General features: G+C 41.8%; 1 protein-coding gene and 1 long non-coding RNA gene across 8 annotated transcripts in view; one reads left to right on the forward strand and one right to left on the reverse strand.

Moving 5' to 3' along the window:
* The window catches only part of LOC138966290 (single-stranded DNA-binding protein 3-like), a 115,955-nt gene that overhangs the window by 15,713 nt on the left and 76,540 nt on the right, over positions 1–23,702 (forward strand). For 6 of the 7 annotated variants that reach the window (XM_070338455.1, XM_070338456.1, XM_070338450.1 and 3 more), the window contains exons 5-8: positions 1,349–1,390; positions 15,194–15,283; positions 16,389–16,448; positions 23,189–23,257. In XM_070338455.1, the coding sequence (XP_070194556.1) occupies positions 1,349–1,390; positions 15,194–15,283; positions 16,389–16,448; positions 23,189–23,257 (261 nt within the window). The remainder of the gene's footprint in view (positions 1–1,348; positions 1,391–15,193; positions 15,284–16,388; positions 16,449–23,188; positions 23,258–23,702) is intronic. The other variant, XM_070338452.1, reaches the window with a different exon arrangement.
* LOC138966294 (uncharacterized) overlaps positions 13,860–23,702 on the reverse strand; it is a 44,599-nt gene continuing 34,756 nt past the window's right edge. The window contains exon 4 of the long non-coding RNA XR_011455663.1: positions 13,860–17,379. This is a non-coding gene — a long non-coding RNA (uncharacterized lncRNA). The remainder of the gene's footprint in view (positions 17,380–23,702) is intronic.

Below are 23,702 nucleotides of genomic sequence, written 5' to 3' on the forward strand. Positions count from 1 at the left end.
GGCAATAGCTCCACTGGGGCACATACCAACAATTGACAGCATAGCTGCTGTATGATGCAGTGCAAATTGGCATTTTTTATATATATTCATTTATTAAAAAGCCACTGGGGGTTCTAAGTTTGAGATTTGCTTGTTACTTTAACACAGTTTCAAAAGTTTGTCTCATTTCCTGCAGCCTACCATTTATGAAAGCAAAGATTTTGCTGATAAACAGAAAAGATAATGTGATCCATTGTGTTTAATGTGATTTAGTTTTCGTCATTTTGACTCCATTTCTCCTTCTATGTATGATAGTAGTTGTTACTTTGATTGCTCAAAAGTAGTGACAGGTTTCAGAAACTGATAGAATTGCAAAATTGGTAAAAAAGTAAACGTAGATCATTTTCAGCAGTAACTTTTCTCTTAGATGCCCCTGCAGGGTTGTTATATGACATCTTGTTATACAAGTAAATCTTGTCTGCTGGAATTCTCTTCAGTGCTTTTTGACTCACATGCGAAGCAAAAGTGAGTCTATGTACTCACCCGAATCGTCCGTCCGTCCGGAAAACTTTAACGTTGGATATTTCTTGGACACTATTAAGTCTATCAACACCTGATGTGGCCTGATGGTGTATGGTTACAAGATCTCAAAAAACATGTGCGGCAACTTGACCTCACTTCAAGTTCAAGGTCACAGGGGCCGTAATTGTTGTCTTAAAAACGACCATTTTTCACATTTTTGCATTTTTTTCTGAAGTTATCGAGAATGGCAACCTTAGCTATGTATGCTATACAGGGCAATGTAAGCCCTATCTTTGGACCCCAGTTTGGTTGACCTTGCTTCAAGGTCAAGGTCGCAAGGGTCCTTTAAAGTTGGATTGTATACATATTTTGAAGTGACCTTGACCCTGAACTATGGAAGATAACTGTTTCAAACTTAAAAATTATGTGGGGCACATGTTATGCTTTCATCATGAGACACATTTGGTCACATATGATCAAGGTCAAGGTCACTTTGACCCTTATGAAATGTGACCAAAATAAGGTAGTGAACCACTAAAAGTGACCATATCTCATGGTAGAAAGAGCCAATATGCACCATTGTACTTCCTATGTCTTGAATTAACAGCTTTGTGTTGCATGACCTTGGATGACCTTGACCTTGGGTCAAGGTCACATGTATTTTGGTAGGAAAAATGTGTAAAGCAGTTCTTAGTGTATGATGTCATTGCTAGGTTTAGTTATTTGACCTTGACCCTGAAGGTCAAGGTCATGTAAAGGTCAAGGTCAAGCATGTGAGTCGTATGGGCTTTGCCCTTCTTGTTTGATTATTTCCATGCTCTAATAACTTTTTTGTTTTCCTTTCCAGGGTTTTGTAAATTCAGGGTACAGTGTAAATGGAATAGCACCAGTAAGTACATTCTTCTGATTCTTCTGATTGTCTGTTTGTCTGTCTGTCTCAGTTTGTCTGTGTGTCTTTTTTCATATCAACAGTGATGAATAACTTTATGTATGCATGCTCGCTCGCTCTCTCTCTCTCTCTCTCTCTCTCTCTCTCTCTCTCTCTCTCTCTCTCTCTCTCTCTCTCTCTCTCTCTCTCTTTCTTCATATCAACAGTGATGAATCACTTTTTGTATGCATGTAAATCTCTCTCTCTCTCTCTCTCTCTATGTCGCGTTTCTTTTACCTGATCCTTGGCTTTTTTACCTTTTTTCTTTAAACTTGCGTGAATTTGTACGTAAGGTACCTGTATTTGAACAAAAGATTGTAATTGCGATGCAAGCATGTATGACGGAACACTTTAAAACAGTTCAAAGCACAATATGAATGTCATGGATGGACGCACCTGGGTGATAGTGTAGTTGAAGTCATTGCTGTACCCCCTGCTGTCAAAACGGAATTTCATTTCTCCAGCCTTTTATCTCACTGTGGGTGGAGTCTCACTGTTGTTTTTTTCTGAAGTGTGGCAGCAGGCTTCTGAAGAGGTCTTGACTCCTGGGGTAACTTGTCTCCCCAGCTTGTCCTGAGACAGTAGAACCCCTGTTGGCCTCCAAAAATCTGAGACAATCGGGTCTTAGAAAGGAGAGAGTCTTAAAATGGAGTTTAATTTGGAGACTATGAAGAGAAAGTCTAAAGAAGTAAGGTCTTAACTCATTGTCTCCCAGGTACGGATATATCCGACCAGGTAGGTACGGATATATCCGCTCAGACTGTTAGCTTCAGTCGCTTCCTGTAACGTCCATCTAACGCCTGCATTCCAGTGTGTTGATACACAGTTGGTACACAGTTACTACAATTCAGAGTGACCTGCTGCAGTACAGCTGGTCTTGGCTAAAAAAAACCCTTGGTCAACATAGGTGGGGTAGAAAGTGTTAAAAGAGAGTAAGTCTTAGATTGGGGGGCGGGGGGGGGGGGGGGGGGTCTTAAAAGGGGGGTTCCACTGTAGTCTTGTGTGTCAAACCCAGGAATGTCATTGTGTGAAATCTACAGTACAGTGGAACCCCCCTTTCAAGACCCCCTTAAGTGAAGAATTCCACCTTTTTGATTAAGACCTTTGCTTTTTCAGATTTTCTGTTCATAACCTCCATTTACCCCCATTTTAAGATTCCCTCCTTTTTTCAACCTGATTTTCTCAAATGTGTGAAGTTCTTCCTCTGTTTTCATCCCTGACTGCTATCAGAATCAGATTTTACAGTGGTGTTTCTGACTTATTTTGTTGACTGCTGTCAGCATAGGTTTGCATTTCAGCTTAGAAGGTTAAACATTTATAATTTGCTCAGTAAAGTTGAAATTTTAACAACAAAATCAAAAATGACATCTTGAACACGCGGCCAGTACAACTGGCCTTGACACGGAACGATTCAAGGGGGGCAATCTCAAGTCATCTGAAAGAGGGAAATCCAAACGCAATCCGCCTTGTTCGATTTTATGGGCTTGGACGATAGAGAAAAATAAGAAAAGCAAAAGCTGGAGTCCAGTCTGGACGAAACTGCTATCAAGAACGCAGAAATGATTTTTTCTGAGTTTTTTTTTTAGCCGTACGTAAGCGCCATGTTTATTGGAGCAGGAAACTCTTCCAGAGTGAGGCCCCTTTGTTGGTTTCACTGCGGTGAACAGCAGTTATGAGAAATTCGAAATGAGAAATGGCGCTTACGGCTAAAAAAAACAACTCAGAAAAAATCAATTCTGCGTTCTTGATAGCAGTTTCGTCCAGACTGGACTCCAGCTTTTGCTTTTCTTATTTTTCTCTATCGTCCAAGCCCATAAAATCGAACAAGACGGATTGCGTTTGGATTTCCCTCTTTCAGATGACTTGAGATTGCCCCCCTTGAATCGTTCCGTGTCAAGGCCAGTTGTACTGGCGGCGTGTTCAAGATGTCAAAAATGATTGCATTGTATACTTCCTGAATCCGTAAATATATATCATGTTTTCTGTGATAATTTGCTTAAAATTAAAGAAAATCAGTCCTATGTTCACAAGCTTCCCAGAGGACAGCGCTACCCCTCTCACATTCTTTGGGTTTTGCCTAGCCTAGCCTCACTTGGATTTTTGCAACTGCAGTGTTGATCATTTCGTTTCAGGCCCACAGATATATCTACTAAATGTTATGATATCGTTTCATGCCACTTGTTGACGTCTTCAGTTGGTTGCCTGGGGTTTGCTAGTCTGGCGCATCCTGGTTCTTTCAGTTAGTTTCTGGTCTGGTCAGTTGTTTCATTGCACCGTGTGTGCGTCATCATCGGAAGATGTTTCATTTTGAACTGATTGGCTGATAACGATTCATTGTTTGTGTCTGTAAAAATCACGAAAGGTCAGGGTCGGTGTTGCAAGGGGGTGGAGGGCGTGAGCATTCTGTGAGAAAGTGATCAACATATTTTTCAGCTAGAGAGCAGTGTTGCTTGTAATGCATCTATTTTGTTAAAGAGATTATTACAAGGAATCAGTTTTCGTGTCAATAACCTTAGCTTAGCCTTGAGATCGTGAGAGGGGAGGGTGGGGGTGACGATTTGAAACTCTAGTTCTGTTGTTTGAGTGTTTTAGAAGAATGACTAGAAAGGGGTTATCGGAGAATGAACTTAGCAGGCGAAGGAATGAACAATATTGTGATACAAACAGTAGTGATTTGCTTGCTAACTGTGAGGCGTCGTTTTGTGACCTGCCTGCCTGCTCCTCTTATCGAACTGTTGTGTCAACTGATGCGTGTCGTTGTCAGTCAAGCTCTGACGGTAAGAGTCACGTGAATGCTACTACTACAGTGTACTTACAGCTGTGATCAAATGATTTGCAGCGTGCGCCTGTAGCCTGTGTGTGCTTGAGGCCCGTGTTGTGTTGGTGTGTAGCCTACCAACGTGTTTCGGTTTGTGGCGGTTCGGGGTTCGCGAAGACCCCAGTTTTGATCATAGCTGGGGAAAAGGGAGGGGTGGGGAAGGAATTTAGCAATGAAGGGAGAGAGGTGTATTCAGGTATTTTGACTGAAAACCGCGCGCGCGTATGCGCTCACGCACGCGTGTTTGCGAGTGTGTGTGTGTATGTGTTTGTGAGAGAGAGAGAGAATGTGTGTGTGTGTGAGAGAGAGACAGGGAGAGAGAATGTGTGTGTGTGAGAGAGAGACAGGGAGAGAGAGAGAGAGAATGTGTGTTTGTGAGTGTGTGTGTGTGCGTATGTGTTTGTGAGAGAGAGAATGTGTGGGTGTGTGTGTGTGAGAGACAGGGGGAGAGAGAGAGAGAATGTGTGTGTGTACACACGCTTGAGTCCGCTGATGTGTCATTTTGGTTCCGTGAACTGACAAAAGGATACCCATCATGATCACAGAGAAGTAATAATAACGAATACAGATTTATGGAGTTCTCGTTCTTCATGCGGGTGGTCAATTAGTCGAGTAATTTTGAGAAGGGTGTGGGAAACGGTAGTGGGGGTAGCTTTTTGTTTTTATCGGATGATGGCCATGATGTCAACCGAAGGACGTAGCTGCACGTTGACCAAGCAACACACCAGTTTGGGATAGAGTGCTTAGGGCATGCACAGACAGGGGATTGACTTTTGCTGCTGAGACAAATCAAGGATTGGCCGTGGCTAGAATGGTATGGGGAGGGAGGGAGGGGGTGCAGTTTCAGCGGTAAGAAGAATGCACCTAAGTGAGAGAAAAAAATTGTTAGCAAGTTGCATCCCCCCCCCCCCCCCACACCCCAACGTCTCTGCTCTGTCCCTCCCCCCCCCCCCTGTTTCATATTGCCATAATTATATTCTCTCTCTCTCTCTGCATCTCCACCCCTACCCCCCCCCCCCCCCCTCTCTCTCTCTTCCCTGTTTTCATCCCCCCCCCCCCCCCCCCCCGTTTCTTATCGACAACACATGATTGTATTTTCTCTCTCTCTCTCTCTCTCTCTCTCTCTCTCTCTCTCTCTCTCTCTCTCTCTGTGCGCGCCATCGTGTTCCCGTTACTATTGATTGCCATAAAAAAAAAAAAAGTGAAAGAACACATCGCCCGGCTTTCTGACCGAAGTTCGGTATGTAACGGCCGATTTGAAGCGATCGAGCTGCTGTGCTGTAGTTGCGTCCCTGTGTGTGCGTGAACGTGTGTCGTACCCACGTGGATGCTCGGCCTCGTGGTTTCGGGGAGGTCTTCGCTCGTATCTCTCGCACACGAGGGTCGAAGAAGTATATTACCCACACACAAAATGTGTGTGTGTTTGTTGACTGTTGTCGTCCCCTAGCAGGCGGTTCTTTAGCCAGCATTTTCATGAGTTGAGGGAGAGGAAAGAGGAAAAAAATTGTGTAGAGAAAAAAAAAATCAGTTCACTGCTTCTATCTAGCGAAGTGAGGATGGCTGCGATCACATGCTACTCTTAGAAATCAATAGCTTTTGCTGACTGAGGCTGGGCCAGGCAGTGCAGGTGGCTAGCGCTGTGAGGCTCCACACGGGTCTCCCAGCCCTCGCCACTTTTCATTCTCTCTCTCTCTCTCTCTCTCTCTCTCTCTCTCTCTCTCTCTCTCTCTCTCTTTCTCTCACTGAGACATACACACACAGGAACCCATACGCACACTTTTGTGTGTAGTTTCCCCTCCCGTCTGTTTTACAGTCACACAGATACACATTTTCAGATTCACTTCTCACACCGACAGCCGTGTGATTTTTGAACATTCACGAAAACACCGTACATCTTGCCGGGTACACACGCACCTAAACCCACGTAAACACGTGATAGATTTCTGCGCAAGACTCGCTATACACTATCAGCTTGGTACTCATGCACGTGCGCCATCAGGGATGAAGCTGGGGATGCTCTGCCACCTTATGTGCGAGGCAAAAAGGAAGAAAAGAAAAGGCCTGACATTTGATGCATAGATAGAAAAGTACAAATTGATTGTGCAACACCAGGAACAGTTCAGTCATATACTCTGAAACTGTGTGCCATGATTGTGATGAAATGGTCTCTGTTGTTGAAGATCAGATTTTGAACTTTTTTGTTGTTGTTATGTTGTTCAACAGTTACCTTTGACATGCTTAGATATTGAAATTGTGTAGCCGCGATGATCGACAAGACTCATGCTCAAACTAGAAGTGTGAAGAAAAAATTATTGTTAGTATTGATAAAATGGCTCTGTGTATGGAAAGTTTCTTGAAACTTCTGCCATGCCGACTTCAGAACTTTTGCAGTGCACAAGAAAGGGCGTCGGAAGTGATCACACTTTTGATCTCTTTGAATTCACTTTTATAAACCCGAATAACCCGGCCAGAAGTTGGTTTTTTTGTGGAGTTATTAACCAGCGGCTGTTTTGCCAGAATGTCATTGAATGCCATTCTCAGCCTGCCTCCAAGCATGAAATCTTTCTCTTTAGAGACACACACACTTCTTCCAATGCAAAAAGTTCAGGGCACCATCTCAAATCTGATCAGGCTTTTTCAGGAACAAGACCTACCATCCACTTGGTCGCATACTAAAATTCAACAGCCTGGCTGCTCTCTGTGCACAAATTGAACATCTTGACGAATTAATTTCATAAAAGCCACATCTGGCTCTTTAGGAAATTAATACCTTTCAATAATTCCAACTCAACATGGCAAGCAGTCGGGGTGTTGGTTTTTGGTATGTGTCCAAGTGGAGGGATGTTCTTGTGTCTGTACCGGCACGGTTGGCCTTGTGGTAAGGTGTCCGCCCCGGCCGGGTCACACCTAAGACTTTAAAATTGGCAATCTAGTGGCTGCTCCGCTCCGCCTGGCGTCTGGCATTATGGGGTTAGTGCTAGGACTGGTTGGTCCGGTGTCAGAATAATGTGACTGGGTGAGACATGAAGCCTGTGCTGCGACTTCTGTCTTGTGTGTGGCGCACGTTATATGTCAAAGCAGCACCACCCTGATATGGCCCTTCGTGGTCGGCTGGGCGTTAAGCAAACAAACAAACAAACTGGTGTAAAAGCCTGTCCAGATCCGAGATGGTGGGCCAAACAGTGTACATGGGGAGGAGTGTGCCTGTAAACAAAGGCAAAGGTTCAGTTTATGTAACAATCCACGACCGCCTCTTTAAACAATGGCAGCAATGTATCGATTGAACATTTGATTTTCCTTCTTTGAGCCACGTGACGTCCGAGTCCGACAAAAACTCATATTTAGGCGGTTAGCCAATACTACAAAAGAGTGCATGTTTGTGTGCGTTCAATCGTAAAAAAACAAAATCAATCGATACATTAATGTTATTTGTATTGTTGACCAAAATATGACATTTTACACATATCTCGACAGTTATTGTTCACCTCGACTGCTGGCGCGGTCTCGGAGGAACACTGACTGTCTCGATCTGTGTAAAATGTCATATTTTTGTCAACAGTTCAAATAACGTATAATCAACGACTGCCCCTGTCATTGTGTAAACAATGGCAAAAGTTTCAATTTATGTAGCAATCGACGACTGCCCCCTTAAACAATGGAAAAGGTTCAGTTTATGTAGCCATCGACGACTGCCCCTTTAAACAATGGCAAAGTTTCAGATTATGCAGCAATCGACGACTGCCCCTTTAAACAATGGCAAAGGTTCAGTTTATGTGTCAAAATCAAGGACTGCTCCTTTAAACAATGGCAAAGGTTCAGTTTATGTGGCAATCAAGGACTGCCCCTTTAAACAATGGCAAACCGCAAAGGTTCAGTTTATGTAGCTATCGAGGACTGCCCCTGAAACAGTGGCAAAGGTTCAGTTTATGTAGCAATCGAGGACTGCCCCTTTAAACAATGGCAAAGTTTCAGATTATGCAGCAATCGACGACTGCCCCTTTAAACAATGGCAAAGGTTCAGTGCATCCAAGCGTGCACAGCTGCGATCATGTCTCATCGAGTAAGCATCGTCAATATGTCGCCAGCTAATCTCCTCCGCTTTTCTCTCTCAAAACTCGCCAGCTTCTCACTTTGGGAGGCAAAGGGTTAAAAGGGGTTAACATGAATGTGCAGCCAGAGCTTTGCAGGCTAAAGCCACCGCCACCACCGCCCTCCCCCTATATTATGTAGGTAGACAGTAGAACTGTTGAGAGTAGTTGCATTCATCGACCGCTGTTCTTTAGTGAGGGGGACTTTATGCAGTTCTGCGTGTCATTTGTAAGGTTCTCAACATTTGCGGTTTTTATGCATCCCTTCTTTCTTCCCTCAATTCTGCGTAATTCCGTGGTCCTGTTTGAGCTTGTTCCGTAAACTTTCTATTGCTCTCCATCAATGGCTGAAATGGAAACTCGGTGACAATCCTATGTATTATCATGGAGAGAGTTTTGCCTTCAGAATGTGCGAATTTGTACGTGCAATGCAGCGCAAAACAAATTCGCGAAGAAGTCCAGGAGAGCTGTTTGTTTTTTTGGAGGGGTATTGTCTCAACTCTTGTTTTGTGGTCTGGTCTACAGTGGGGGCTGCTTTACACGCTGCTGCCGGGGTAGACAGACTTATAATTCTTGAGGCTCCACCGGCGAAACGGCGCTGGGGCCCCACAGGGTGCGCTTGCCAGCTTGTCAGTTTATTCCTCCTTTCGTCGCCTTGGCTCGCCGCGCGACCTCTCTATAAAACCGCTCTTTTGAGGGATGTGGACTTCGTATTTTATAGACAACAGTGTTCGACTTAGGGTGTAAATCTCCTTCCTCGTATATTTATTACCGTTTGCTAGCAATGGCTGAGGCTGGCATGTTTCTCCAAATCAGCAGCAACTCAGTAGGAAACACATTCGTGTAAAATGTATAAACAAAATTTTAAAAAAGTTGTTCAGAATTGTTTTTGTCTAAGAAGGCAAATATCGTAATGGTTGAAGACTTACAATGTGGCTAAACTTCCATGATGATTGCCGGTATACATCCTGGTGCATTTCGGTTACTGGCCTTCCGCAAAGAAGTTTTTATTTTTTTTCATAATTTTATTTTTAATAATGCATGGTTTCATGTGAACACCTGTTGTCAACATAGGACTGTCGAGTCGAATACTCTACTATATTCTTTCCAAGTTGTTCGTTCAATGTGCCTGTGCGCCCCCCCTCGTACCACCACCATTCCATTCTGTAGACACCTTTGAAACAGTTCTTCCATTCTGATATGTAGAATTTCACAGATATTTTATGTTGTGGCATTGGTACCGTTTTAATTTAAAAAGTTTCTTTTTGTAACAGAAAAAAATAAAGAAGGGGAGCACAGTCGTGAAAAAAAGTTAGCATTATCAGTTTTTATTGTGCATTGTTTGGTTATTATTGCCTCACCTTGGAGAGTTTGGAAGAATATTTTTAGTGTGATCATTGCAGCTGATAGTGTGTGGGGTGTTTTGCTATTTTCAAAAATGGGAGTGCATAAATGGGAGTGCATTGTATTCTTTATGCCTGTTTTTCCCTACTACAAGTGTAATTTGAGATTGGCGCAGGTTCGATGAGATGTAAGTCGAGTGCAGGTATTTACGTGTTTACTGTTGATCCGACTCCGAGGCCAGCAGGCAGGAGGGAGTTTATTTCTGTATCCTGCGTCACACCCCAATTATTGATTTTATAGAAAGTTAGATGACACAGATTATGTCCACCGCCACCGATATTCTCCGCAGCTCTCCCTTCGACGCTACTGTGGAGCCTCGCGCGCGCGTCTGCAGTTAGCTATAGTAGGGAAGAACGAGAATAGCCAGATTTACCGTTCGTGAATGATACTCGGCGCGCTCTTCTGCTCTGATTGATTTTTCTGTATTTGGCTTGGTGTCCCTAGACCTATGGTGGTTGAACTTACGAAATGAGAACAAAATAAGGAGTGGAGGGGGGGGGGGGGGTGAATGCTAGATGCGAACAAGAAAAATAAGCTGTACGAAATTTTATAATTTTGTGTTACTTGTATTATTTTTTTCCCTTCTTCTTTGCTTCCTCGTTCGTGTGTTGTTTACGCACTGCGTGTACCTGTGTGCACACGCTCGAAGAAAAAGTCAGTGCTGTGATAACTAAGCCGCTCACATAATAAGGATTTTCCCATAGTAACCGAAGGCGAACGAGGGACTAAATTACTTGACCGAGAAAGCACTTCTGTTGAATTTTGATTTAGGTTGCGTTAACCATTGCTAGGTGAGAGTGTGTATATGAATGAGTATAGTGTCACACACATCCTTAAAAAAAAAAAGATTAAAAAAAATTACAGTACACACCAGCAATAATGTCAGTTGTACACTTCTCACTCCGTTTGCAACGGTTAAAAGAGATGTGTGCATGTCGCGGACCCGAAGCACAGTTTGTGTGACACTGACAATACCAAGTAGGAAGGTGTGAGTCATATCCAGCGCCTGTGGTTGTGGCCACCGATAGCGCGTTGCGTAGTGGATCGGGCGCCGAACATTGCTAGCGTCAATTATGGTTTCATGTTGGGATTTTGAGATTTTAGCTTGACACGAGTTAGAATATGAATGGTCTTGGTTTTGGGCATTACTGACCAACGTGTCGTGGTTTGACCAGTAGTGACCAACGTTTTGCGGGCAGTGTTGATGGTGGTAGTTTTTAGCAAAAAAAGAGAAGGGGTTATTGCATTTAGAACTATTGGAAAACGGTTCATACACACACACACACGCGCGCACTCAGAGCACACACAACAGACAGACATACACACAGACACACACACACACAGTTCAGTCTTTAATCTGTTTTACCTTTTTTTTCTGCATACATGTGCATTCCACTGAACGTGTATCAAGACACGTAACAGAAGCCACTCATATGTACCAACAATGTACTTCTCCTTGAGGGATGGGGGTAACGGTGTGAGATTTGCAAGTGTGAAAAACAGTCATTTGAACTAGGATGTTTAGATCACATCAGATGTCGACTATCACCTCCAAAGACCTACAATCACATGATTCTTGGTAGACTGGTAGGCGGTCGTCTGGGTGAAAACTACTTTACTACAAGAGTCCTCTCCATGGCTTTTCAGTCATCAAAGATGGATGCAGCATCTTCAGCGTAGGTGCAAGTCCAGAAGTGCCCGACAACCATACAGTCCATCAGCTTATATGTAGATGCCTTGTGTGGGTGGGTCGAGCATCAGGGGACAGAAAACTCTGCAGAGATTTATTTAATATTTGAGTATAAAAATTATTTGTACAAAATGGCCAATGGCATTGCAGTGAGGGCTCACAGAAGTTCGAGTTAGAGGCAGTATTTCCCAGTATCAAATGGCAAACAAAAAGAAGTGCACGGCCGATGATGACGATGTTGGGATGTTGGGTTTAACGTCTTCTCAGGAGGGACAAGAAGTTGATATGCTAAGCAAAGAGGGGGTAGTTGGGGAGAGGGAGGGGGGTCACGGATTTTTGTTCTTGTCTTATGTAACGATCAAAACTGTTTTCTTTTTTCTCTCACACTTTTGGTCTTGATGATGAAGAAGTGTAAACTGTTAAGTTCACTGACAAGAAGCGACCAGGGACTGGTGATAATCCTCGGAAGATTCGATCAGAATTAATTGAACACAGGTGATCAAGAAGACCGTCTGGTACGCTGTGTCTGCAGACAGTGAACTAAAGCAAACGAGACGGGGCGGGGGGTAAAAGAACAGGCGCAGGCTGGCTGACACTGCGCGTGAAGAAATAGTGCGGTCCCCTCGGGAGCCTCGCGGGGGGAGGTCGCGGCCCGTGTTTCTCTACTCAGGGGGGTGTGCAAGGTCAGACTGTTTCAGATTCCTAAACTCTTCCCTTATTTTGCCACTTCTCTCCCTTTTTCAAGTTTTGTTTTTGTTTTTCTTGGTGTTTTTTTTTCCTTTTCCGACGAAGCCATCCTCCTCCCTCTTTCCGTTCTACATCCCCTTCGTAAAAAGTTTTTTTTTTTTTTTACAAAGTTGAAAAAGTTTAAGTCTAAATGTTTCTTTTATTTCTCGGTCTGGACGAAATATAGTGATGAGATGCGTCTTCGCGCGCCTCTGTGTGTGTGTGTGTGTGTGTGTGGTCACATTTTATTCTTTGTATATCTTTCTCCTGTCTTACAAAACAAAATCACAGAAGGAAAATCTTTTCGAGAGAAAAGTCTTCTTCGCAAGCATGAGGGCCCTTGAAATAGGCAATGCATCCTTGTACTTGCCTACAGATATGGAACTTGGTGTGTGTGTCACTGTATGTGTGTGTGTGCGTGTGTCACTGTGTGTGTGTGTGTGTGCATGTCACTGTGTGTGTGACATCGCGTTAGTGTGACTGTGTCTATGTTTGTCACTCTGTGTGTGCGTGCGTGCTCATGTGCATGCGCATATTTTCAGAAATTTCATAAGGAAACGAGCAAAACTTAACATCAAGCATCCTGGTGGTTTAAAAAAGGGAACAGGCATGTGCTGAATGTCCGTCCTATTGGTATTTTTTCATGGGCAGTGTGAAACATTTCAAATAATCTTCCTGTCTCCTATGAATCCTGTTGTCAGAAATAAAAGGAATAAACTTAAAGACACATGCTCTGTGCTGTGTTCTTTTGAATGATTTGTCGGAAACTCATTGTGAAAAAATTAGTAAAAGCTTTCAGAATGGTTTGCATGTTTGCCTTGCTTACAAAGAGACACAGGCGCATGTTAGGCCTTAATTCTTATTCAGTCCAGGGTTGGAAGACTGTATAGCTGAAATTGAGTAGGACATCACATGCACATGAAAAAATGCTTTTTCATGCCTGCATTGCTCAATGTTTCTCATGGGTGACTCACATTACAGCACACACACTCACATTGACACACACAGGCACACACACACATTGACACACAACCACACACTGACAACCACACACTGACACACACACACACACACACACACACACACACACACACACACACAAGCAGGCAGGAGTGAGTGAGGCATGTAATCTCATACATCACTCTCCTGTCCTATTTTGCAACATCTTCCATTGTTAGGTAGTAGACAATACCCAGGTACAAAGCAAGAGATAAAGAGAGAGAGGGTGTTTGTGAGTGTGTGTTTGAGTGCTTTGGCATGCCGGCATTCAGATTTACAGGGTGATTTAATGTAAAGAGTCTGACCACCATAGGCCTATCCTGTTTGCTTACTGCTATTCATCTCCATATATTCCGAGAGATAACTGTGGGTAGGCCCTCCCTGCCTGTTGCAAGATCTGTATTTTTTATCATTTTGTTTCTGCATATCAGCTTCTGATCACACACACATACACACACACACACACACACACACTTGCATACACACACACACTTGCATACACACACACACACACACACACACTTGCATACACACACACACACACTCACACACACATGCATACACACACACACACACCAGCACCACCACCACCAGTCCATCCCTATGGCACCTGATACATGTAATGATGAGGGCTATCTTGGGTTGGGCCTGCTTGGCTGTGTGTCCTGCAAAGGGTCAAATTTACACCTGTTACAGACTTGACTGTTGACCTTCACACTCAATTTATTGAAACTTCAGTGAGCAAAGAGGTTACATTTTAAAAGTGTATGAATGATAGAACCCCTGGGGCAATTTTTTTTATTAGTGCTTTTGTGAACAAGAAACAATTAACAAGTGGCTCTATCCCCCCCCCCCCCCCCCCCCCCTTTCTCCGTCGCGATATAACCTTGAACGGTTGAAAACGACGTTAAACACCAAATAAAGAAAGAATGATAGAAGTGTGCTTGAGGTTGGTCGTTTGTTTAATTTTTCCATACTGATGTCAGATACTACTACTAATAATAAAACATTCTTTTATAGCGCTGTTCACCGCCAAATGGCAGTCTCATGGCGCTTTATACTGGACATTAAAATTCAACATTTTACATATAAAAAGTTTCCTCATAAGAAATAAAATAAAAGCATTAATAGCTTACATTTTATAGACAACGACCACTTATATAAGATAATGTAGACAAATTGTAGATACTAGTGTGTCAGATACTAGTGATTAATTGTGCTTTAGGCTTTTTGTGGAGTCTGTTAGGTCCATCAAGGCTTGTGCCATTTAGACTTATTGCACTTTTGTGTTCATATATTTTTTTAAAGTTCAGTCACCCTAGGTGAAATTAACAGGGATGTCATATTATGCAAATTTGGTACTATGCTTTTTCTGTCTATGTTAACACATGAAATAGCCCATTTTTGATATTCGGGTTATAGACATTTTTCAGTTTCAGAAGGCTTACCTGCTGAACAACTAACTCTGATGTGTATGTTATGCAGTGTGCGCCAAATATCATTTTCTTTTTAAGGTATAATCATCAGAGCCACGAATCGCCACCGATGGCTTTAGTTAGGAACGTGTGTTTTTCTAAACTCATGTGACCTCAAGCCAAACCCAGGTGACCTTGATTAAAACATTTTGTGAGCAATCACAACATTCCAGCAATCATTTACAGCAACAAATTGTGAACTTCAATGAACTCTTGATTGCTGATTTTGGAAAGAAAAAGGTATTATATTGTGCGCGCGCTGTCATAACATTCACATCAGAAATAGTAGTTCATCCCGAATCGGGGATAAGAGCCGATCTGAAGCGTGGAACATGCTCCGGATGTTGTGAAAAGTTTGTCCGAGGTTATTGGGCTCTTACTCTTCCAGAGCGCTGAAAATCCTGACAGAATTATTTTCGAAAATCGTCTTAAGATTGTCTGTTGTGTTTCACTTTCAGAATGTTCATCATGAGAGGAAAAAAAGAAATAATCTGTTGTGTGGAATCTGTTTGTGGTGTGTTTCACTTTCAGAATGTTCATGAAATGATCTGTCATGTGTTTCAGAATGCAGCAGCACCAAGTCCACTAGGTCAGATGCCCCCACAGGATGGCATGCCAGGCGGCCCGATGCCAGGGGGTCCTGGCTTTTTCCCTGTAAGTACCTCGTCCACCACCTTCCTTTTCCCCTAGATAGTCTGTGTTCCTGTCACAGAGTTAGCAGTAGGAACCCTTCTAAGCTCTGCCCAGATTTAAAGAGGAATAAAACAAAGTCATTTGTGAGGGTGGTTTTACAACTCAAAAAATCAGAGTGAAAACAAAATCATTTCTGGAGAAAATAATTATGAAATTGCTCAGCTAACTGTATGGTTTGGATCTGCTTTTGGATTGTTGTTCTCTCTGGCATTGCTTAGAACGGTTGCTTCTGATAAATTCTGTTGAGTCTTGGACAGACCTTATTGCTTTGGTAAAATGGTATGTTCACAAAGATCCAACAAGTACTGCACATTTTGCACAGAGGGTTTTACTGCACACACAGGTTTGAAATACTGTGAGAACATAGTCCTAATGCAAGGGAGGCAAGCACTACTACAGCTCTGGACAAAAAACGGCTAGAGTTATCCTATTCATTCTCTGACTCAGTGCAAGGGAAGTAATCCTATTACAAAAGTGAGTTGAATCAAGCGAGGAGTTGTTTCCCTTCCACCACCGTACAGTAGAACACAAGAGTAATAAGAAAGATACCATTTCAAGGGACTTTTCTAAGTTCATTGGCAAGTAAAAAAACCCAAAAAACAGAATTTCAAGTAGATAAGTAATTATGGAGGAATTAATTGTTCAACAGAATAATGAAAGAGTTGATTTCAACTTAGCCCTTAGTGGCATACTTGGACCTGACTACGGTTGCAAATACATTTAAAAGCTGATTAAAAAGGCGTATCATATGAGAATATGACAGATTAATCGACAGTCTTTACTCACATTTTCAACACCCACACATTGGACCCAGTTCGTCAGCATTGACCTTGTAACTATCACAACACAGGAAGGAACTTCTTCACACAGCAGACTGACTTGAAAAACTGAAGAAAACTAGATTCCGATTCCCTTGAATTTTGACAAACACAGCCATTAGCCTGTCATGAAGAAGCCTAGATTCCTTGAATAGCTCCTCATGAAGTAGCCTAGGTTCCTTGAATACTGACATACACAGCCTTTTGCCTGTCATGAATACTGACATACACAGCCTTTTGCCTCTCAGCCGTCCCCCCACCCTCCGCCTCACAACCCCATGATGGGGCCCGGCCCGGGGCCCAACCAAGTGAGTATCTCGTCATCGTAGTGGTCATTGTGCTCTTCTTCGTCTCTTCTGCTCTCACTCTGCGAGTGCCAGTGTTGTTGTCTGCATTGGGTGGACAGTGGTCTCTAACGAGCGTAAGTCAGGGATTGTTGAAGACGAAATTAAATGCTTGAAAAATCACAAAAATATGATGCAAGTTTTTAAATTGTATTTATACCTGCCCGACGAGAAACATGCAGTCTCTCAGTCTTCCTGAAGAAAAAAATGATTGTTGGATATACTGGGAAAACATTTTGGATGAAAATTGAATTTGAAAGCCTTGCTTGGTGGCAATTGTTTTGGAGAGCTCAATTCAAACAGTGCTGTCTTTGAAAAAAGTTCACTCGCAAGTTAGAGAAACAGATCATTTTAACCTGATCTAAAAGAGACTTGTTAATTTCCTACGTAACATTTTCGTCATTGTAGTTTGGATTCATTTTTCAACAGCTGTAGATTTTGTATAGATTGCAGACATTAAGAAATGCCTAAAAAAAAAAAAATGTAATGTAAAAACTGATCAACAACAACAACATTGGCACTACAGCAGTGAGAGAGAGCTGGAGAAGTTGGAAGCTCCAGAACCAGTTCAGAGTTTTTTGCTGCAACATTGTGGTCACACAGTTGTGGTGAAAGTCTCAGCTCTGGTTCAGCATTCTCATGCCTCTCCTTTCATTTATATTCTTGTCTGGTCATGTTTGATGCTTCTTCTGTTCAGTTGTGTTCCTGTTTGGTAGATGCTTTCTCTCTCCTTGTCTCTCTCCTTGTCTTGTTTTGAGTTGTGCCTCTTGCTTCATATAGGTAGATATTAACTTGTGTTTTTTCTGTGCGATTCAGACAGTCAAGCGTGTCTACACCTCCATGCCGGTAGTCTTTGGACAGCCTCCGCTGGATTCTTCGCTGAATCCAGCTCCATCTGTGAACAGATAAATACAACTCATAAATATATTGTCCAATAAAATAAGGAAACAAACCCAATTTATTGACGCACCATCTGATATATTAATAAATGTAGTGCATATTGTAAGGGCAAAAACTTGTAGATAAACCTTTTCCAAAATTAAGTGTTGTTCTTCCCTGCCAGACTGGTTAGGTCAGACAATTAATGGTCACATTCTTTCTTTCTAACATTTTATTTTCCAACTTCAAAGCGCCTAAGATTTTTTTATTGCAGCAAGCAGTATCGCTGTTGCTGCAATTTTGCACAAGGCAGACCCGAGAAAACTTAAAAGTAGGTTAGCTCTTCTAGGAAAGTGAAACATACCGGAAAAGAATCTATACCCACACATTTCTAAAGAAAAGTTGAGTGTTTGTATGAAAGGTAGTCCCATAACCATTTTTGATTGTAGGGGAGCAAGATGTTCGAGATCTCAACAACTCTTTTGCGTTTTTATAAGACTTTGGAATTAAAATTGAGTGTCCCCATCTTATCGCAAAATCAAAGTAATACTTTAGAATCGGTATTTGATTGTCTGTTTATTACTACCGGTATTTGATTTGAACTCGAAGGCTATGAGGCTATGTTTCTTACTCCACAAGTATTACCAAAACTACAGCCGCCATGCTGCAGTCAAGTGCAATCCAGACAGAATTAATCAAATTCAAGGAACTCTTCCTATTCACTGACAGTAATATTTGTGTGTGCATACACATACATTGATATTTCCATAAAGCAAACCACATGCAGAATTTATTAAAGTTTAATAGGCGAAGGTTTTGTTAACATAGTCTTAATTATAGCTTTAATAATCCAGTTAACCATGCTGAATACTTGTTCTATCTCTGTCTGGCTGTTTGTGTATTTTGTTTTGTTCTTGATTTCTGTGGTTTATGTTTTGTATTTTCAATTGTGATAGAGGAATAACTCTACTACTACAATATAAAACATTTCAAAGCTTACAACTAATTTGGGGTGTTGGTCCCTCCTATTTGTATTCTCATTTGATTCAGTTTGTAGTTCTGCTTGTCATTTTAACAGCTAATGTGCATATTTTGTTGAAACTCTTTCAGGCTTCTTTCAAGCCGTAGCTCTAGAGATATTTTGTTCTTTCTTGATTTCAGTTTGGAACTGTCATTTGTGGCTGTGTGCATTTGTGATTTGTGAAGATATTGTTTTATTTGAGTTCAATGACATTAATGATGTAGACTTTTCACTTTGAAACATGTTTTTGATTCATTTAGAAACTACAAAATGTGAGCCTTTGCTCGAATTTCTTTCTTTATAAAACTAAATGGATTTGGTTTTTTCTTGGAATATAATGAACACGGATTATCCACTGAAAAAAACCCACACAATTCTCTACATCAAAATGATCAAATAAGACATTATTGCTATATGTTTGGACTGTTTGTTGGGTATCAAATTTATTTTGAGAATAGATTTTTGTATGTTATGAATATCTCATATAATATTAAACATAGTTGGTGTACACCAGTCGATTTCTTTGGAAAGGGACTTGAAGGGGAGTAACTCTTCAGTCTTGCCATGCAGCACGTTGCTAATGAAGGTGTTATCCCCCTTCAACCGTTTCCTCAGTCTTTTGGGGTTCTACTATAGTGTTGCATTAGAAACCTTACTCAGGAAGTATAAATACAGGAAGCTGTATTGTTTTGAAGGTTGGATGCCTCATGGTCTACAGTTTTCTACTATAGTGTTGCATTAGAAACCTTACTCAGGAAGTATTAATACAGGAAGCTGTATTGGTTTGAAGGTTGGATGCCTCATGGTCTACAGTTTTCTACTATAGTGTTGCATTAGAAACCTTACTCAGGAAGTACAAGGAACTTAGTCGATAAATATCGACAGGGGGCCGACAAATGGTTTAAATGGGAAATGTGTGTATATGGGTGTGGGTTTGAAACAAACAAACAAACCAACCCATGTGAACCCCGGGCCGCAGGCCTTCGATGTAGTGATTGAAAAAAAAGGATGTTCTCAAATGGTTCAATTCTCATTTGGTCTGATTCTCAAATGGTACCGGTATACTCCCCCCCCCCCCCCCCCCTGGCCGCAGGCCTAGGAGTAAAATTTTTATAGACACTGACCTTCTTCCCAGGGGTCATTGACCCAGTTTTAGCTATGAGAGGTGGTTCGCCCAGAGGCTGTAGAGTATACTGGGGCGGTCTCTTTGATGTCTTGAGAGGAAACTTGGCCAGGGTAGTACATGCACCAGAACTGGTGGACACCAAGGACAAACATGAAATCGAAGCAGTTTGCTTTCAGAGAGAACGGTCGTCAGCAACTCAAACTTCTCTGTTTTCTTTTTTTTTTTAAATCTGACTTTCTTTGTGGCCCCCTGACTCCGCCCCCTCCCTCTGTAAGGACCCCCCTCCACAAGGACCGATTTTTGTCAACATTTTAAAGGTCGCTAGAGAGGGGTTCCACTGTATGACCTAACCGCTACTGGCAGACGGCCTCAATCTTCACGCGCAAAGACGAGATTAATAGGTGCTCGGTTTTGGTATTTTGAATTACATTACATTAAACCTTTGTTGGGTTTCATGGTCATGGCAACAGCCATAATAATATTACATGATGTATAATATCATATTTCAGCATATGTGAATTACATGTCATCATACTAAACTGTCATACATTTTTATTCCTACATTATTCTGATTGATCACAACCAAACCTACTATCATTGGACACATCCAAATGCAAGCGCCTGTTCTTGACAATTTCTCTCTGATCTAAATATAAAATCAGTGCAATTTCCTGGGTCGGGCTTTGCCACAGACACTCACGGTTTGGCCTGTAGGTAAAATGTACAATGTATTTTCTGATTTGTGCACAAAAGCTTTTTTTCTTTTTTCTTTTTTTTAACATAACAATGTTTAATGTCACTGTATGTTTAAAAGACCATGGTCATATTTGTAAAAAAAATGTTAAATTAGAAAATAAATAACATTTTGGTTCATGATTTTTCCTACACCTGTGCTAAAAATAAGAAATAAAAATGTCGGGTATATAAGTCACTCAAATACAGCTAGGTATGAATGGCTCGGTTTGAGTTTGTTGCAGTTGACCCTGCACAATGCGACATATCATGTTTTTGTTGAACAATTTTGACGTCACCCCTCCCATAGGGTGACGTATTTCACAACTTCCTGTGTTACACAAACTCTGTGATGACCAATTTTGACGTCACCCCTCCCATAGGGTGACGGATTTCACAACTTTCTACAGATGAACAATTTTGACGTCACCCCTCCCATAGGGTGACGGATGTCACAACTTCCTGTGTACACAAACTGATGACGTATTTCACAACAAAATGGCGCTGCCCATGGTCAACCTCGAAACTATCCGTATAGAATGGGGGCGTCCTCGCCCCCATAATAAATACAGGAAGCTGTATTGGTTTGAAGGTTGGATGCCTCATGGTCTACAGTTTTCTACTATAGTGTTGCATTAGAAACCTTACTCAGGAAGTATTAATACAGGAAGCTGTATTGGTTTGAAGGTTGGATGCCTCATGGTCTACAGTTGTCTACTATAGTGTTGCATTAGAAACCTTACTCAGGAAGTATTGATACAGGAAGCTGTATTGTTTTGAAGGTTGGATACCTCATGGTCTACAGTGGTTTATTCATCTGCATCCATTTGGCAGCCACACTTTTCTTGTGGATTATTCTGCAAGTGCAGTATTGCTACATCAGTTTGAGCATGAGCAGTTTGGCACACACACACAAACAAAAAAACCAATCCACAATGGTGAAAGACAGGTAATTTAAAGAAGGAACTCAGCATTTTCCATAAAATGTTAATAACAGGGGCCTGAAATGGGTGAGTCATCTAAGGGGGGGAGGGGGGGGGGGGGTTCCTGTAATGAAGAGGTTAAAAACAACACACACACACACACACCACAAATGAGAAGAGGGGGAAAATTGACTTGATTTCAGGATGCTGTCTTTTCATATTATCTGCTGATTGCCTGACATTCTTGATTGCTTGGGCCTAGAATAAGACTCGCCTCTTGTTCCCTGGGAAATCACACAAATGAAGCATTTTCATTTCCTTTCCCGTCCAACTGTCAGGGGACCCAACTTCACAGGCTGTTCACAATTTAAATTAGTGGTGGGACTGGGAGGGGGTGGAGGAAAGATCTGAAGGGGGGGGGGGTCAGAGTGAAATCTTGTAACTTGTCTTTCACAATTCTGGCTCTAATTCTGTCCCAAGATGACTGGTTAGGATTAGTTGCATGTAAAACAACCAGGCGTCTTGTAATTCACTTGAAATAAAAAAAAAGTCTGGGTAAAATCCATTGTAACAAAATCCAAACCGCTTCTGCATTGTCAACATTGTTTGGCAAAGAGAGTTTTGATGAGAGCTGCACTGCTGTCAGACAGGAGGAAAGCACGTGCTAAGTGCTGTATTCATAGCAGTAATATTGTCTTAATTGCTTTTCCTGCAATGTTTAATTACCCTCATGAGTGGCATCAGGTTTGTTCAGCATATTTCATGTCTCTCTATGAGCTTGCAGCTGTGCATGACAAAAAAGAAAACCAGAAACTTCAAAAACAGTTTCTGCTATTTTCTCAGCATAATGGAATACTGCACTGCAAACCTTTCTATCTATTCTATTTAAAGCTTCTTCTATCTCCTATGCGTATCAGAATGTTAGGCGGTTGACTTTCATCTGCTGCCATTTTGATATGCAATACCTTTGATCCCAAGGTGGCATAGAGTTGCAACTTGGGCCAACAACAAAAATGCATAAAGGAAGACACACATAAAACACTCTGCAATGAATAACCTCAACAACAAAAATTCTGGTTGAAACTGGATATGGAGTTGTCAGATGAAAGGCAGAGCAAACTCGGCTGTCATCCTCACAGAGCCTTGTATGGTTGAGGCTTGGGAATAAGAGAAGAGATTGCTGTGTGCACAATACATAAAAATCAGGTCGGAGATCCTTTCCTTATTTGATTGCAGGAAGTGCTTCTGTGATTGCAAAGTGTTTTCTATGTGATGAAATATCTGAAACCCCATTAGCATTGCTTCACTGGGATAGAACTGAAAACATTGCCAAATCTGAAAGAGCAAGTAGTGCATAGGAGATGGGAGAACATCAAAATTAAGACTGTTTATTTTTTATCTTGAAGTGGTGAAAGTAGTATAGAGCAGTGAAGTTTTGGTCCACACCTGGCCCCAATTATAATTTTGTGTGTGGTGTTGTGACTGACTTATTTTTCTTCTCACCCCAAAACAAGAGAGAGAAAAGGGACAGGTTATTCAACTTACTAGATGGAATCGGCTCAGTTTACAGACAAACGAATTGGCACAGCAATGTAATCTTTTGTCAGAAAAACGGTACCACTCCTGCACCACCAAACTTATTTTTTAAACCATTTGAAAAGAAAGATTGTTCCCGTTTGTGGGCCTCACAAGTTTTGCAGGCAAACACACCAAGTGCATTGGGAACTTGCACTAAAACAGTTGAGTTCTCTTCTCCCGCAAGGTACTTGTTTACCGCCTTCATTCTCACCAGGTTCCTATGCACAGTTTCTTTGGTCATGAAATATCACAGAGTTCTGCAACCATTCTTCTCAGGATGTTTCCAATAGTTGGCACATTTCCTGTGTGCTGAACAACTTCACAGCCTGAAAAGGTCTCCAGGCGAAGGTGTCCAACTGTTGTGTACTACATACAACGCGGGAATGTTGCTTCACCTGTGTCCGATTGGGAAAAATGATTGACACATGCCGTTCTTTTGTTGCAGCCATTTATGTCTCCCAGGTATCCAGGTGGTCCCCGGGTTCCTGTTCGAATGCCCAACGATTTTAATGGCGTAAGTCAAACCACTTTCATTTTTCACCAAATGTATTCATTGTTCCATGAGTAGCCTTGTTTTGTTCTTCTCGCATATTACAGTGGAACCCCCTTTTTAAGACCCGATTTTCTCAGTCGCTTGGTTCATAATCTCTGTAAATTAACCCCCATTTTAAGACTCCCTTCTTTTTAAGACCTGATTTTCTCAGTCGCTTGGTTCATAATCTCTGTAAATTAACCCCCATTTTAAGACTCCCTTCTTTTTAAGACCTGATTTTCTCAGTCGCTTGGTTCATAATCTCTGTAAATTAACCCCCATTTTAAGACTCCCTTCTTTTTAAGACCTGATTTTCTCAGATTTTTTAAGTGGGGTTCTACTGTACCCGGGTGGTTCTGCTATTTTGAAACAATGGAAATCTGAGCAAAGCAAGTCCTTACACCTTTTTTTCATCTAAAAGATGTTG

Source organism: Littorina saxatilis, linkage group LG5 (genome assembly GCF_037325665.1).
Source record: "Littorina saxatilis isolate snail1 linkage group LG5, US_GU_Lsax_2.0, whole genome shotgun sequence".
Taxonomy (NCBI): domain Eukaryota; kingdom Metazoa; phylum Mollusca; class Gastropoda; order Littorinimorpha; family Littorinidae; genus Littorina; species Littorina saxatilis.